Source organism: Rhinatrema bivittatum, chromosome 9 (assembly GCF_901001135.1).
Source record: "Rhinatrema bivittatum chromosome 9, aRhiBiv1.1, whole genome shotgun sequence".
NCBI classification, from domain to species: domain Eukaryota; kingdom Metazoa; phylum Chordata; class Amphibia; order Gymnophiona; family Rhinatrematidae; genus Rhinatrema; species Rhinatrema bivittatum.
The window spans coordinates 244,982,993-245,001,007 of NC_042623.1; the positions used below are offsets into that span (position 1 = coordinate 244,982,993).

General features: G+C 41.8%; 1 protein-coding gene across 15 annotated transcripts in view; it reads left to right on the forward strand.

The window, feature by feature from the left end:
• Positions 1–18,015, forward strand: part of TBL1XR1 (transducin beta like 1 X-linked receptor 1) — an 854,914-nt gene that overhangs the window by 803,203 nt on the left and 33,696 nt on the right. For 14 of the 15 annotated variants that reach the window (XM_029616816.1, XM_029616819.1, XM_029616820.1 and 11 more), the window contains 2 exons: positions 6,342–6,443; positions 7,826–7,918. In XM_029616816.1, the coding sequence (XP_029472676.1) occupies positions 6,342–6,443; positions 7,826–7,918 (195 nt within the window). The remainder of the gene's footprint in view (positions 1–6,341; positions 6,444–7,825; positions 7,919–18,015) is intronic. The other variant, XM_029616829.1, reaches the window with a different exon arrangement.

Here is an 18,015-nt window from a genome sequence, read left to right on the forward strand (position 1 = left end):
TAGAAATCAATTTCCATTGTTTCTGTTGTTACATATACCATAATTGAGGGAGACTCAAATAATAATATATAGATTATATACAATTTTGTTTAACTACTTCAATAATTCATACATTCTGTTTTAAACAAATCAAGAAACAGTATTTAAGAAGAAGGGAGGTTTACTTTTATTTTACTGGACATCTTCCCTAGATATTTCAGCTTGACTTTTATCCGACAAAAAGGTTTCTAAATGTGTAGGATCCACAAATCCAAACCTCTACCCTCTATAATTTACTAGACATAAGCACGGAAATTTTAAGAAAAATGTTGCACCTATTGCAAGAACACGAATTTTAAAGACAAGAAGTATTTTCTCCTAGCTTGTGTGGCCCTAGCCACATCCGGAAATATATGCAATTTGTGACCACAAAATAACATATTTTTAGATCTAAAAAATTTCTTAAACAAATTCTCCTTATCTTGCTCAGCAATAAATGATATAAAGAGAGTAGCTCTTTTATTTATAATATCAATCGACTCCTCTAGGAACGTCGATACTCCCAAGGTAGATGAGGATTCTCCATTATCATTCTGACCGCCATTTACTCTGGCAGTCTTTTTTTCTAGGTAATAAATTTTTGAAATTTTTGGAATTTCCTCATCTTGATATAATATCTCTTTCAAAAATTTTTTAAACATCTCCCAAGGGGATAATAGCCGAGTGATTGGAAAATTTAGAATTCTCATATTTTTAGATCTTAACAAATTTTCTATATATTCTGTTTCCTTGTGCATCACAATACTATCACATATAAATATATTCTCCGAGTTCTGGATTAACTGGATCTTATTTGTAAAAACCAAAATATCTTTCTCTTGTTTTTCCACCTTTTTTACTTGATCATCAATTAAACTCCTATTAACATTAATAGCAGTCAACAATGATTCATTCATTTTGATTATATTATTATCAAGCTTCATTATCATTCTACCAAGATCAGCCATAGTAACATTGTCCGGTACCACCACCGGACTAATGTTACTTTCTAAGTGAGCTGGAGATTTTAATTGTACTCCACTCATAGCAGAAGAAAAAACTTTCTCAGTCCAGGAGGGTACCGTTTGTAATTTTACATCTGTACCTCCCTGGGCCGCTCCTACCAGTTCACTTGGTGTTCCAGATGTTGTTACAACCCCACCACAGCCAACGGTGATATGTCCTTCGCCAGGACTAAGGGAGATTAAAGAAATACCTCCCAGACTGTCATCTTTTGGCGTCTCCAACAGCCTTACAACGTGTTGGTCCATAGGGCCTGTGAGTTGTTGCTGCACAGGTGAGGAGGTGGTAATTATTTTCGCCTTCCGTTTCTTACCCATTAAGATGTTACAAGAAAAAAGATTTCTGCCGGCTCCCGGCCTTCACTGGTCTAAGCCGGTCCAAGCCGCGCGCCCCTTCGGCACGCGCGGCTTAGGCGACGCGCCAGCAGCAGCAGGGCGCCGCCCTTCCGCTGATCTTATAGTTGGGGGGACGTCCTCAGCTGACGTCAGGCAGCTGTGACTCTGGCTTACCCACAAAGTTCTTTTCTCAGGTTTGCCAGTAGGAGAAATACAGGGAGAGCAAGCAAAAACCCCTCCTGTCTCTCAGTTCTTTTCTCTCAGCGTTGCCAGGTAACACATAGAGAGGGCGATTCCCTCCTCCCTTCTCCTTCGCTCACTCCCCCAGCAGTGGCTATTTTCTAAGTCAACTTAATTAATAGCAGGTAATGGACTTCTCCTCCAAGAACTTATCCAATCCTTTTTTAAACTGCTATACTAACTGCACCAATCCTTTTTTAAACTGCTATACTAACAGCACTAACCACATCCTCTGGCAACAAATTCCAGAGTTTAATTGTGCGTTGAGTGAAAAAGAACTTTCTCCAATTAGTTTTAAATGTACCACATGCTAACTTCATGGAGTGCCCCCTAGTCTTTCTATTATTCGAAAGAGTAAAAAACCGATTCACATCTATCCGTTCTAGACCTCTCATGATTTTAAACACCTCTATCATATCCCCCCTCAGCCGTCTTTTCTCCAAACTGAAAAGTCCTAAGCTCTTTAGTCTTTCCTCATAGGGGAGCTGTTCCATTCCCTTTATCATTTTGGTAGCCCTTCTCTGTACCTTCTCCATCGCAATTATATCTTTTTCGAGATGCGGCGACCAGAATTGTACACAATATTCAAGGTGCGGTCTCACCATGGAGCGATACAGAGGCATTATGACATTTTCCGTTTTATTCACCATTCCCTTTTTAATAATTCCCAACATTCTGTTTGCTTTTTTGACTGCTGCAGCACACTGAACCGACAATTTCAATGTGTTATCCACTATGACACCTAGATCTCTTTCCTGGGTAGTAGCACCTAATATGGGACCTAACATTGTGTAAGTATAGCATGGGTTATTTTTTCCTATATGCATCACCTTGCACTTGTACACATTAAATTTAATCTGCCATTTAGATGCCCAATTTTCCAGCCTCACAAGGTCTTCTTGCAATTTATCACAATCTGCTTGTGATTTAACTACTCTGAACAATTTTGTATCATCTGCAAATTTGATTACCTCACTCTTCGTATTTCTTTCCAGATCATTTATAAATATATTAAAAAGTAAGGGTCCCAGTACAGATCCCTGAGGCACACCACTGCCCACTCCCTTCCACTGAGAAAATTGTCCATTTAATCCTACTCTCTGTTTCCTGTCTTTTAGCCAGCTTGCAATCCACGAAAGGACATCTCTACCTATCCCATGACTTTTTTTACTTTTCCTAGAAGCCTCTCCTGAGGAACTTTTGTCAAATGCCTTCTGAAAATCCAAGTACACTGCATCTACCGGTTCACCTTTATCCACATGTTTATTAACTCCTTCAAAAAAGTGAAGCAGATTTGTGAGGCAAGACTTGCCTTGGGTAAAGCCATGCTGACTTTGTTCCATTAAACCATGTCTTTCTATATGTTCAGTGATTTTAATGTTTAGAATACTTTACACTATTTTTCCTGGCACTGAAGTCAGGCTAACCTGTCTGTACTTTCCCGGATCGCCCCTGGAGCCCTTTTTAAATATGGGGGTTACATTAGCTATCCTGCAGTCTTCAGGTACAATGGATGATTTTAATGACAGGTTACAAATTTTTACTAATAGGTCTGAAATTTCATTTTTTAGTTCCTTCAGAACTCTGGGGTGTATACCATCCGGTCCAGGTGATTTACTACTCTTAAGTTTGTTAATCAGGTTTACCACATCTTCTAGGTTCACCATGATTTGGTTCAGTCCATCTGAATCATTACCCATGAAAACCTTCTCCAGTACGGGTACCTCCCCAACATCCTCTTCAGTAAACACTGAAGAAAAGAAATCATTTAATCTTTCCGCGATGGCCTTATGTTCTCTAAGTGCCCTTTTAACCCCTCGATAATCTAACGATCCAACTGACTCCCTCACAGGCTTTCTGCTTCGGATATATTTTAAAAAGTTTTTACTGTGAGTTTTTGCCTCTATGGCCAACTTCTTTTCAAATTCTCTCTTAGCCTGTCTTATCAATATCTTACATTTAACTTGCCAACGTTTCTGCATTATTCTTCTCATACTAAACCTCATACTAAACCTCATACTAAACCTCATACTAAACCTCATACTAAACCTCATACTAAACCTCTCATACTAAACCTCTCCAGATGGTTCAGAACACGGCGGCCAGAATTTTGACAAACACAAGAAGAAGAGAACACATATCTCCGATTCTCAAAGACCTACATTGGCTGCCAGTGCACTATAGAATCTTATACAAGTCCATCACCATCATCTACAAAGCATTCCATCAACTCTCTCCGCTTAACCTCCAAATACCATTTAAAAAACATACCTCTACCAGACCTATCAGAGAGTCATATAGAGATTCACTACAGGTTCCACCTGCCAAAACCTTTCACCATACAACGCTCAGAGACAGGGCTTTCTCTGCAGCAGGACCTACCTTGTGGAACTCCATCCCACCAGAACTGAGACAGGAACCCTGCCTTCCTACATTCAGAAAAAGACTCAAAACCTGGTTATTTATGAAAGCCTTTCCAGACACAAATTGAACTTTCTCTCAACCAAACCAACTAAGACCTCCCCTCAGGGTAAACATAAACTCTAACAACTCCACAATGTTATTTCTCATTAAATGAGCAGGTTTTTTATGTTGCTTTTATTATATACGGTTTATTATATACGGTATATTATATATACGGTGTGTTATATATTATATATTATATTTTATTATATTATATAAATTTATTATATACGGTATATTACCTTGTTACTCTTTTTATCACATTGTTAATTTTCTTTCGCTTTCCTTACTTTCCAAGTTACTTTATGTCCCTGTTTTATTGTAACTGCTATTTCTTCTTATATCACATGTTAATGTTCTAAGTTTTTCTCCTCTTGTCACACCCTGTTAATTGTAAACCGACATGATGCGACTCCCATCGCGAATGCCGGTATATAAAAAAATTAAAATAAATAAATAAATAAATAAATTCTTCTGTTGGTTATATTAGAAAATCTCTTGCAACCAGCCAGCGCCTCTGCAACAGGTCTCCTGAGTAGCCTGCTTCTCAGCGTGTGTTGCTTGTTCTTGCTCCTGTCCTGTGCTTCCTGCTCCTGTTATCCAGCTCCTTGGTTGTCTAGTGTCTGCTCCTTTCTCTGTTTCTCTTGTGTGTCCTGCTCCTGTTTCCTCTCCTGGCCCTCTCTGCTTCTTCGGATTGACTTCTTGGTTGATCTTGGCCTGGACCTGGACTCGGCTGACCACTTTTTGGACCTGACCCCAGCTTGGGACCTGAGTAGTATTTGCCTGCCACCTGCCCAGACCCTGGTTCGCCTCTCAAATTCTGTCTTCTGCTGCTAGCCCCGACCTTGGTTCGTGCCCTGGACTTCCTTACGTGCCGCTTGCCTCGACCTTTGCTTGGACCTGTACATTCCCTCTTGTCTTGCCTCTGGTACCTACCTAAGTCCTGTCATCCATCCACACCAAGGGTTCAACCTGTGGGAATGATGGTTGGTATAAATGAAGCTCCAGATAGACCCACCCAGGCACTTCCGCCTATGGTCAGTCTAGGCCCCACAGGTTTGCCCGTGAGGCTGAATTAACTACACCACTGCACAGGGGTCCACAACCGTAACATACATGTAGTTTCGCCACTCTCGTTGCCAAAACAAGTAAGGACTCATCCATGAGAGCACCTGCTACTTCGTGGGCAGAGTTGTTTGGTCTCTCCTTTGGATATCTGCAAGATGGCAATTTGGTTGTCACTACACACCTTTTCAAAGCATTTCCGGCTGTACCTGGGCACTAAAGAGGAGTCTTCCTTTGCCTCAGCAGTGTTGTGAGGGGTTCAGGCAGCGACCCGCCCTACTTGAGATTAGCTTGGGTACATCCCGTTGGTCTGGACTGGTCAGTTTGTATGTAGAAAAAGGGGAAATTACTACTTATTTGATAATTTCCTTTTCTTGTATTAGTTAGACCAGTCCAGGACCCTCCCTTTGCTGCCAGCATGTTCAGCATTTCAGTTTTTCTGTTCTCTGTGCCTGGCAGAGTATACTTTGGAAAGCAGTTGCACTGAGGTAAACATAGTTATGAGGGTTCATACTGTGTTGCAGGTGAGTTTTACGTTAAGTTAGCATTCTTTTTTGCTTCCCTATCACTAACTTTCTCTTCTGAAAGTCTGCATCTCGGGATGCAGACTGTTATTGGGCTTTCTCAGTTAGCTTGTTATGGGAATACTGAGAGGATAGTTCAGCATTGATGTATATAAGGAGTGACATCAACGAGCCTCTTGATCTCTGTCTCCACCTGTTGGTTGGCATGCATAACCCATTGGTCTGGACTAGTAAAAGGAAAGGAAATTCAGGTAAGTAGTAATTTCTCCTTTTGAAAATGCAGGCTAATGTGTTCCGGGTACAAGTTATCTGCAAACTTTAGCCATAGTCGGGCTTTTATGAAATTACCCTCTAAAATGTTATTTTTAAAAGTGTACAACAATCATGGCCTCTGAGACTGGTGTTTTATATGGCTTAATTCTTCTTACATTGCAGGTTCTTATTAATTTGAACTTAACCCATTTTGGCATTAGATCTACAATCAGGCTAGACAGCAGAGTTAAAAGGGATTTAGCATATCTGATTCAACCTTCCAGCTCCTTTAGTTAGTTATCAGAAGATGCTCACTGCAAAGCTCATTATTGCATGAATGTCTGAATAAATTGACTTTTAATTTTACTTACTTGAGCTATCAAATAATCTTACATGCAATATTTCTCTCCCCTTTTCTCAGACGGGTGCTTTAGTTCACAGTTATAGGGGTACAGGAGGAATCTTTGAAGTATGTTGGAATGCAGGAGGAGACAAAGTTGGAGCAAGTGCATCAGATGGTTCAGTAAGTATATTAAATCAGACGTAAACTTGATAACATTGTGGAAGATCATAGGCAAAACCCTATGCAAGAATCATGTATGAAGAGCAAGTTTGAATAGCTAGTTTTCTGATCTCTAGTGCTGTTTGAATATAGTATACACAGTTTAGCTCTGAGTTTTGTGCTAACTTCAGTAACAATGATATAAGATCTTATGTCAAGAACATTTAAAATTGTATTGTTTCTCAGTTCCATATTATGACCCCAGTTTAAATTTTGCAATATTAACTCATCTTTCTAGTGAAGGTAACACTGGCAAGCACAGGTAACATTGCCATTGCTTTATATTTCTCATGAGGAGGCAGATGACTTCCTTATCTTTCTGGTATACCAGTCCAAAATGATTACAGTTTTGTCCCACTCTCAACTGTTGGAGGCAGAGGGATTTTTTTTTATTATGACATCATTACTATTACTTGTGCATGGAACCTAGTAAATCCAGTATTCTCTGCTGCCAGCTGATGAGACAACCTTCTGTTGGTGTGGCAGAGTTTTCTTAGAATATTGGCCTATAATTTAACTATCTTGAAAGAAAAAGCAACTGAGACTCGGGAGCCATGCTCCTAACTCTGGGTCAGAGAAGTGAGCCCATACTATTTTAAACTCCCTTCCTCACAACAGAAGAAATGGTTGAGCTGTTTGACACTCAAAAATAGTTTGTATCAGAAGGAAGAAGTATCTCTGCAATCTTTGTCATTGCTGGCCCAGGCCTTGTTCTCTAGAAAATTTGATTTAAAAAAAAACAAAAACCACTTGACTCAGCTAGTCAGACATTGAGCTCGGCAAGGTAAGGCACCATATTTACAAGTTTCATTTTACCTGAGATTAAAATCTTCATTCTGCCTAAGAGAAGCATTGTCGCAGCCGCAGTGTCAGAGAAAAAGCTGTCAGTGTGGAGCTTATGGAAGCAAGCACACTGCTTCAGATGGCAACACAGCCTGCTCAGGCTGTCCGTGCAGTGAAAAGGCATCAGGAACATGTCAAATTAGTCTCGTTTTCAAAATTAAAAAGACACTAGTTCATGTGCAAAAAAGCTGAATTCTACTTGAGCCCAGATGAGGACTTGAATTTGACTGTTAAAATGGCTGCCATTTTGAAAAGCTTTCAAGTGGACCACTCTGTGCCAAAGAAGCAACTAAAGGATAGAGGAGACCTTATGTTTCAAATCCTTGGCCCAAATCAATAGAGAGAAACCTTTTTTACTTAGATATGGCTAAAACAAGCTTCTGTTTACCTGAATTTGTAAAGTTTATACCTCTAGCATTTAATTTATGGCAGAAACATAATGCAGAGGAAGCTACCATAATAGATTTCACATTTACAATCTAATTTTCCTTTCAAATTAGAAAATCTATCAAAAAAGGCAAGAATCAAATCAGAAAATAAGTCCTTTTCAGCCATTGGAACCCACTAATGAGGGCTATATTGAATTCTTAAAGGTGAGTAATTATGATTCTCTCGAAGAAGGGGAGGTATTTTCAGAGGGAGAAGAAGAAGAAACAGTAATACGCCTTTTATACAGAGATGAAATTAGTGCTATAATTTTACAAGTAAATACTGCATTCAGACTTTAAGAAACTAAGAAGAGGCTCGAATGGGATCCAGAAAAAAAAAAAGTGTACAGACCTTCAGTATCTTTTCTCCTCCATTCAGAGATTGTCCATGATAAAAACTGAATGGGAGAACCCTGAATCAGGATTAAGGCAGATAAAGCATTTCAATGAGTTATGTTCTCTCCTGACAGACATCTAGGAGCTCTTACTTCAAATTTCCAGAGCAAACGCTGCCTCGGCTGTGCAGGAAGAACGACCATCCCAGTGGAAAGAGGAGCTTCCCTCAAAGATCTTCAAGATAAAAAGTAGAGCTCATATTGAAACGTGTTTATTCCACAAATAGTTCAGCTCTTCAAGGAGCAGTCTGCTTAAGTTATGTCTCAAGAGCACTTCTGTACTGGATTCAATAGCTGACAGTAGAAGATTCTGCAAGGCTTGAATCAGCTGCATATTTGGCACATGGTCTTTATGACTTCATAAGACTTTCTTCAAGATCCTCTAGCATTATCAGTAGAAGCTAGGCAACACATGGCTCAGACCATGGACAGTGGATTCTTGGTCAAAGATATACCTTTGCAAATTACCATTCAAAGGCCAGTTGTTATTTGGAGAGGAATTAGAGAAGGGTTTATGAGAATCCAAACCACAATGTCTCCCTAAAGATAGCAGCAGAATATTCTTTAAATCATATAGATCATGCAGCCTATAGTGTGACTATAGAACATTCCATGATAGTAGCAGACTAATTTTCAACTTTTCAGACCAAGGGGAAAAATGCAGCCGTTTTGGGGTATTAGAAAAACAAAGCCAGATTCAGCAAGGCCTTCAACTACAGCAGCCAATCTACAATGAGGGTCTACAGAGGCACGCTTTGGTTCAACCAATAGGAGGGAGACTTCAGAACTATTTCAAAGAGTGTATCCATATAACAGACTAGTGGGTCTTGGACATTAATACAATTGGTTATGCCTTAGATCTGGCACATCCAGTAAAAGAGATTCATGCTTTACCCCCCACAAAAGAAATAATGCTAGAAGAATTATTGAGCAAAGTACTACAGCTCCATGCTATTTGCCCAATACAATGCCAAGCACAAAGATCTTTGGTGGTTCAATATATTTTAGTATTCCAAAGAAAGATAGCACTTACAGATCTATATTGGATTTAAAAGGGGTGAACAAGAGTTCACACATCCCACATTTTCAAATGGAAACTCTCCAATCAATTATCAGTCTGAAAAGAGGAATTCCTAGCAAACCTAGACATCAAAAGAGGCATATTCCCATATTCCAGTAAGGGAGGGTCACCCAAAATATCTATGCTTCTGCATCACAGAAAAATATTAATTCAGAGTTCTCCCTTTCGGGTTGGCAACAGCAGTGAGAATCTTTACCAAGGTAATGGTGGTGGTAGTAGTATATTTTAAATAGGAAGGTATAATGGTTAATCTATATCTAGACAATTGGTTAATCAGAACAAAGTCTCTTCAGGAAGGGATCAAAGAAACAGCTTGGGTGTTAGACGTTTTAGAGAATTTAGGGGGGTGTGGCTATGATGCTGGGCTGAGCAGATGTTCTGCTACCCTATTCCCCTCGGGATCACCTGTATTTATCCCAGGACAAGCAGGATGCTAGTCCTCACATATGGGTGACGTCACCGACAGAGCCCAGCACGGGAAATTTTTCTGTCAAAGTTTCTAGAAACTTTTGACTGGTCCTGAGAGGCCACTGAGCATGCCCAGCATGCTATGATATTCTCTGCCACAGGTGTCTCTCTTCAGTCTTTCGCTTTTCCGCGCTGCCTCACGCATCGCGGGACTGGAGCCGTTGCGTTCTTCGCGAATTCTTTTGTGACTAAAAAAGTCATAATTCTCAATATCTTGATACTCTCTCTCATAGAAGTCTCTCAGAGGTTTTTCTCACCGGCTGGTGAGTACCATTCACTTGATTTCTCATTTTTTCAAAAATTCCCTCTCACGAATTCACATCCATCGATGGCCGTCGATTCCAAAATGGCGATAGGATTCAAAAAGTGCCCTGTTTGTAATAGGAAATATGTCGATAACCGATCCACATTTGGAGTGTGTTCTCTGCCTCGGAGAAAAACACGACGTGAGTACATGTCCCAAATGTGCGAAAATAACAATAAAAGGACGGAAAGCCAGGCAGGAGAAGATGGAACATTTGTTCCAACTCCAGTTAATTCCATCTCCTTCCAAAACATCGAGGTCGTCTCCGGCTGGAGCAACCAAACGAGCACTAGTTAAAAAGCCGCATCCGGACGGATCTGGTGATCGCCCGTCCTCACCATCGTCGGTGGACCATCTAAAATCTAAGCATCGGCATCGACATTGACGTCCGTCATCCTCCACGTCAATGTCCCAGGAAGAATCGATGCCGAAGCGGCCCCGAGAACAGGAAACACCGGCACCTTCGGCGCCTGGGCCCGCATCTACACCGATTCCAGGCATGCCTCAAACTTCACCGCAGGATGTTTCCTTACCGCCACCGCTTAGAACTTCGATGACTACATCAGTTGTACAGCCGGAATTGTCTATTTTAATAAGACAATCAGTCATCCAAGCTCTTCAAGAGCAAGCTGTCCCGGCGATTCCGCCGATGCCGATACCTCCAGCATCGATGCCGGTAGTAATACCGATGCCGGTGGGCCCACCGATGCCGGCGCCTTCATTGACACAGAGGACATCGATCCATTCTATCACCACTACGCCGAGGCTGTGGACATCATTGACTTTTGCCCATATTCCATCGGGACCTTCGATGACGTTCCCTATACCATCGACGTTGATGACTTCGGTGACACTTCCACCGATGACAACGTCGAGGACAACCTCGATACCATCGAGGCAACCTTTATTTGAACCTCAAGAAGTTCAGGATGAGGCTTTCTATCGACGCCTTTTACAAAGGTATCAAGATGTAATCGATACTCTACCATCTACGAAAGCCACAAGACACTTCTGCACAATTTTCCATCGATGATCCACAGCCATGCCCTTCAGGCCTTCACTTCCCACCAAAATCAACACCAAAATCTCCTTACAGAGAAGATTCTGAGGATTCTTGGGATGAGCAACACTCTTTTTCTTCAGAGGAGTTTGTCTGACCCTTCTTCTCCTGATCAGAGAAAGAAGTCACCCCCAGAGGATCTGTCATTCTCCTCATTCATCCAAGGCATGGCTGACTCTATCCCATTCAAACTCACAGCAGAGGAAGACACCAGGGCACAAACCCTTGAGGTTTTACAGTTTGTTGACCCACCCAAGCAAGTACTGGCAGTGCCAGTCCATGAGGTCCTATTGGAACTTCAAAGACGAATTTGGGAACATCCATCTTCTGTTCCTGCAGTGAACAAACGTGTGGACACTACTTACATAGTCCAGCCAGCTCCAGGCTATCAGAAACAGCAGTTACCACACCAGTCTGAGGTAGTGGAGTCGGCACAGAAAAAATCCAAACGTGTGCGCCCACACTCATCCACCCCACCTGGTAGGGACCATAGATTCCTAGACTCATTAGGAAAAAAGGTCTATCAGAGTTCCATGTTAAAGCACCATCATTTCTGCCTACCAGCTGTACATCACTCAATACCAGAGGAACCTCTGGAAACAAATGGAAGAATTTGTTACCTCCCTACCCACACAGTTCCAGGAACCAGCACAAGCTGTGATCAACAAAGGACTAGAGGCAGGCAAACACGAGGTGAGAGCAGTCTACGACAATTTTGAGACTGCCTCCAGAACAGCAGCAGCTGGAATCACTGCCCGTAGATGGGCCTGGCTCAAGGCATCTGACCTCAGGACTGAGGTACAAGAAAAACTTGTGGATCTGCCCTGTCTTGGTGACAATTTGTTCGGTGACAAAATTCAGGAAGCTGTACAACAGCTTAAGGACCACACTGAGATTTTACGTCAGCTGTCTCAAACACCACAAGAGCCTGCTACTCAGTCTTCTCGTCGTCCTCCACGAAGAGAAACCCGACATCCTTATTATAGGCCACGCAGATACTACCCCCACACTTCTAGGGGTAGGTCTACCAGACCACAACAACGATCCCAGGCCAGGCAATCTAGGCCTGCTCGTCCACAACCTCCTGCGCAGACAGGCCCGGCGGCAGGTTTTTGAAACACAGGCCAGAGAACAAACCCAACCTTGCAATCCCAACCCAAATTTACCAGTGGGCGGAAGAGTATCTCACTTTCACACAAATTGGCAAAACATTACATCAGACCAATGGGTACTCTCCATAGAGTCTCGAGGCTACAAACTAAATCTTCATCTCAATTCCTCCAGAATTTCCACCAACTTCCTGCCCACGTCAAAATTCTCAACTACATCAATTACAAATAGAATTATCCACCCTTCTGAGAGCCAGGGCCATACAACCGGTGCCCCGGACACAGCAAGGCAGAGGATTCTACTCCCGATATTTCCTCATTCCAAAGAAAACCGGAGGTCTACGGCCCATCCTAGATCTCAGAAATCTCAACAAATTTCTGAAGAAAGAAAAGTTCAGGATGTTTTCTTTAGGCACCATGCTTCCACTTCTTCAAGCAGGAGATTGGCTTTGTTCTCTGGATCTTCAAGACGCTTATGCTCACATACCAATATTCCCTCATCGCAAGTACCTGCGCTTCATGGTGGGCCATCAACATTTCCAGTACAGATTTCTACCTTTTGGACTGGCATCTGCTCCCAGTCTCTTCACCAAATGTCTAGCAGTAATAGCAGGACAATTGCACAAAGAAGGTGTCCATGTCTTCCCATATCTAGACGACTGTCTCATAAAAAGTCAGTCTCAACAAGGAGCTCTTACCTCTCTAACACGAACAATCAATCTACTTCACTCTATGGGATTTCTCATCAATTATCAAAAGTCCCATCTTACTCCAACTCACCTGCTTCAATTCATAGGAGCAGAATTGAACACCAATCTAGCAAAGGCCATTCTACCTGTAGATCGAGCAGACTCACTCATTCTACTAGCAAAATCCATCTCCTTACAGAAACAAGTGACAGCTCATCAGTTTCTGATTTTGCTGGGTCATATGGCCTCCACGGTTCATGTTACACCTATGGCAAGGCTTGCCATGAGAATTACCCAATGGACTTTACGATCACAATGGATGCAAGCCATCCAACCACTACATTACCCAATTCAATTGACCCAGCAACTAAGAGCCTCTCTACGTTGGTGGACAAACAAGGACAACTTATTTATTTATTTATTTATTTTAAGTTTTTCTATACCGGCATTCGCAATAGATATCGCATCATGTCGCAACTTGTGCAAAGGCCTTCCTTTTCAACAACCAGTCCCACCGATTACTTTAACTACAGATGCATCCACCTTGGGTTGAGGAGCTCACATAGACAATCTCCAAACTCAAGGAACTTGGACAAAACTCGAAGCAACATTTCAAATAAATTTCCTGGAGCTTCGAGCTATACGTTATGCACTGCATGCGTTCAAGGACTGCCTTTCACACAAACCTTTCTGATCCAAACAGACAACACAGTAGCCATGTGGTATATAAACAAACAGGGAGGTACGGGCTCGTATCTCCTTTGTCAAGAAGCTGCACAGATTTGGGACTGGGCCCTGAACCATTCAATGTTTCTCCGAGCCACTTATCTGGCAGGCATACACAATGTAGTGGCAGATCGACTCAGTCGTCAGTTCCAACCACACGAGTGGTCCCTAGATCCCTCAGTAGCAAACAGAATATTTCAGCATTGGGGACAAGAACATAAGAACATAAGAAAATGCCATACTGGGTCAGACCAAGGGTCCATCAAGCCCAGCATCCTGTTTCCAACAGTGGCCAATCCAGGCCATAAGAACCTGGCAAGTACCCAAAAACTAAGTCTATTCCATGTAACCATTGCTAATGGCAGTGGCTATTCTCTAAGACAGCTATTCTCTTCAAAAAGTGAACTCCTCCTAATCTCTTCTGAAAACAGTAACTTTGACACAAATCCTCCACCCAATTTACAAACGCCACAAGTAAGAAACTTAGGAGCCATCGTGGATAACAGGTTAAACCTAAAAGCATTCATAAATCAAACTACTAAGGACTGTTTCTATAAACTCCAAGTCCTAAAAAGAATAAGACCACTCTTCCATTTTCATGACTACAGAACTATTCTACAATCTATAATATTTGCTAAACTAGATTACTGCAACTCTTTGCTTTTAGGTCTTCCAGCATCTCACACTAAACCCCTTCAGATGGTCCAAAACACGGCTGCGAGAATATTAACAAACACACGGAGAAGAGACCACATATCACCAATCCTCAAAGACCTGCACTGGCTGCCAATTCACTACAGAATCATATATAAGTCCATAACCACTATTTTCAAAGCTATACATCAACAATCTCAGCTCAACCTTCAAATTCCTCTCAAAAAATTCACGTCCAAAAGACCAATCAGAGAGTCCTATAGAGAAACCCTACAAATACCACACTCCAAAACCATGAAGCACATAACCGCCAGAGACAGGGCATTCTCCACTGCAGGACCAACTCTGTGGAACTCTATCCCACCAGATTTGCGACAGGAACCATGCCTTCCTACTTTTAGGAAAAGACTTAAAACGTGGCTATTCATGAAAGCTTTTCCTGAACTAAACTGAACTTATTACATTATCAACCAGTCGCCCAGACTTTGCCTTAATCATGGTAATTAACATCCCTACCTCATAAGGGCAATTCATCAATGCTATAAGCACATTGACTGGCATATATATTCTTTTAATTTAAACCCCTGCTTCTTTTCTCAGATCCAAGTTATTTTATTCCCTTGTTTTATTGTAACTGCATTCCTTAGCCTTCTCTTGATCTATGTTTTTTACTACTATTATTATTATTATTTATTACTAAATGTTATTTTTTGATTTTGTTCCTATCCACTTGTTAATTGTGAACCGACATGATGCGATATTTATCGCGAATGCCGGTATAGAAAAACTTAAAATAAATAAATAAATAAATAAGTGAACTTAATAGCAGGTAATGGACTTCTCCTCCAAGAATGTATCCAATCTTTTTTAAACACAGCTATACTAACTGCACGAACCACATTCTCTGGCAACAAATTCCAGAGTTTAATTGTGCGTTGAGTAAAAAAGAACTTTCTCCGATTAGTTTTAAATGTGCCCCATGCTAACTTCATGGAGTGCCCCCTAGTCTTTCTACTATCCGAAAGAGTAAATAACCGATTCACATCTACCCGTTCTAGACCTCTCATGATTTTAAACACCTCTATCATATCCCCCCTCAGTCGTCTCTTCTCCAAGCTGAAAAGTCCTAACCTCTTTAGTCTTTCCTCATAGGGGAGTTGTTCCATTCCCCTTATCATTTTGGTAGCCCTTCTCTGTACCTTCTCCATCGCAATTATATCTTTTTTGAGATGCGGCGACCAGAATTGTACACAGTATTCAAGGTGCGGTCTCACCATGGAGCGATACAGAGGCATTATGACATTTTCCGTTTTATTCATCATTCCTTTTCTAATAATTCCCAACATTCTGTTTGCTTTTTTGACTGCCGCAGCACACTGCACTGACGATTTCAATGTCAACCAACACTAGATCTCTTTGCATCATATCTGAATCAGAAAGTGGACAAATTCTGTTCTCTACACAACCAGAACAACCAGCCAGCCAAGGACGCCTTTGCTCGCCCTTGGAACTCAGGCCTACTATATGTGTATCCTCCGATACCACTTATAACCAAAACTCTAGTGAAGCTACAACAGGACAAGGGGTCCATGATACTCATAGCCCCATATTGGCCTCGACAAGTATGGTTCCACACACTGTTAGACCTCTCAGTCAGGGATCCCATTCGCCTGGGGGTAGCTCCCACTCTCATAACTCAGGATCGTGGTCAGTTGCACCATCACAACCTTCAATCCCTATTTCTGACAGCATGGATGTTGAAAGCTTGATCTTACAACCACTCAAACTTTCATCCAATATCTCTCAAGTGCTTATAGCTTCACGTAAACCTTCCACACGGAAGAACTATGCTTCCAAATGGAAGAGATTTACTATGTGGTGCAGACAAAACAATATGGATCCTTTCACCTGCCCCACAACTTCTCTACTAGACTACTTATACCATCTTTCAAAATCTGGTCTCCAGACTTCATCTGTAAGAGTACATCTAAGTGCAATCTCGGCTTACCATAACAAGATGGGAGATGGACCTATTTCCACACAACCTCTAGCAAGCAGATTTATGAGAGGTTTAACACATCTTAAACCACCAATTCGACCACTTGTCACAGACTGGGATCTGAATCTGGTATTAAGCCTCATGCGTTCTCCTTTCGAACCCATAGATTCATGTGATCTTAAATTTCTCACATGGAAGACTACCTTCCTCATAGCCATTACATCAGCTAGAAGGCTTAGTGAGTTACAAGCACTTGTCACGTACGCACCCTATACAAAATTCCTACATGACAGAGTGGTTCTCCGTACACATCCCAAATTCCTTCCCAAAATAGTTACGGAATTCCACTTGAACCAATCCATAGTTTTACCCACATTCTTTCCAAGGCCTCATTCCCATCCAGGAGAAAAGGCCTTACATACCTTGGATTGTAAGTGTGCACTAGCATTTTATATAAACCGCACTGCAGTCCACAGACAATCCACACAGCTGTTTGTATCCTATGATCCAAACAAACCAGGGAAAGCAGTGGGTAAACATACTATATCCAATTGGCTAGCAGATTGCATACAGTTTTGCTATGAAAAAGCAGGCCTTCCTCTCCAAGGGCGAGTAAAGGCACATTCAGTAAGAGCAATGTCAACCTCAGTAGCACACTATCGTTCAGTGCCAATCCTTGACATATGTAAAGCAGCAAACTGGAGTTCTCTTCACACTTTTGCAGCTCATTACTGCTTGGACAAGCAGGGACGACAAGATTCTGCCTATGGACAATCTGTCTTAAAGAACTTGTTTCCAGTATAATCCCAACTCCTTCTACAACCAACCTACTGTGATCTTCGGCTGACTCATATTCAACAACAATACCTCAATGTTGCTTCACCACGAATTGACTCAGCCTCTAGCTTGCTATTCACCCATATGTGAGGGCTAGCATCCTGCTTGTCCTGGGATTAAGCAAAATTGCTTACCTTGTAATAGGTGTTATCCCAGGACAGCAGTATGTAGTCCTCACGGAACCCACCCACCACCCCGCGGAGTTGGGTTTTCTTTCTTTTATTATTTTATTTTTGCTAACGCTTTTGCTACATACTAGACTGAAGAGAGACACCTGTGGCAGAGAATATCATAGCATGCTGGGCATGCTCAGTGGCCAGTCAAAAGTTTCTAGAAACTTTGACAGAAAGATTTCCCGCGCTGGGCTCCGTCGGTGACGTCACCCATATGTGAGGACTACATCCTGTTGTCCTGGGATAACACCTATTACAAGGTACGCAATTTTGCTTTCTATAACTTACGCAGCTTTACACCCCAACTCCCACCCCAATTCTAAACAGTAGATGTTGCTCATCAGCCTGCTCCAGGTGACAACAGTTTCTAGTGGCAGATTTTGTCATTCATGGCAAACAGATCACGCAGAGATACAGACCGCGTGGCGGGCCCTTAAGACAAAATGCTGCCTGATCCTGAGCTCCCTGTAAAAGGTCTTTTGGAAACTCTGTTAAAAGACCTGGCTCGTGTGGTGTCAGCAGCAATCACTGACCAACTTAAAAAATTACAAACATCAGTAGAGGGTTTGCAAGACAAAGTGGAAAGTTATCACACTTCTCTGACCGAGATCAGCTGCAAAGTGAGTGACCAGGAAGATCACCTCACCTCTCTCAGTGCTGTAGTTAATGCTCTCACAAAGACAAATTAGATGACTTAGAGAACATGGCACCTCTAAGCTGCTATTTTTTCCAGACTTTTCTGTGAGAGTCCAGGCAGCTCAGCATAC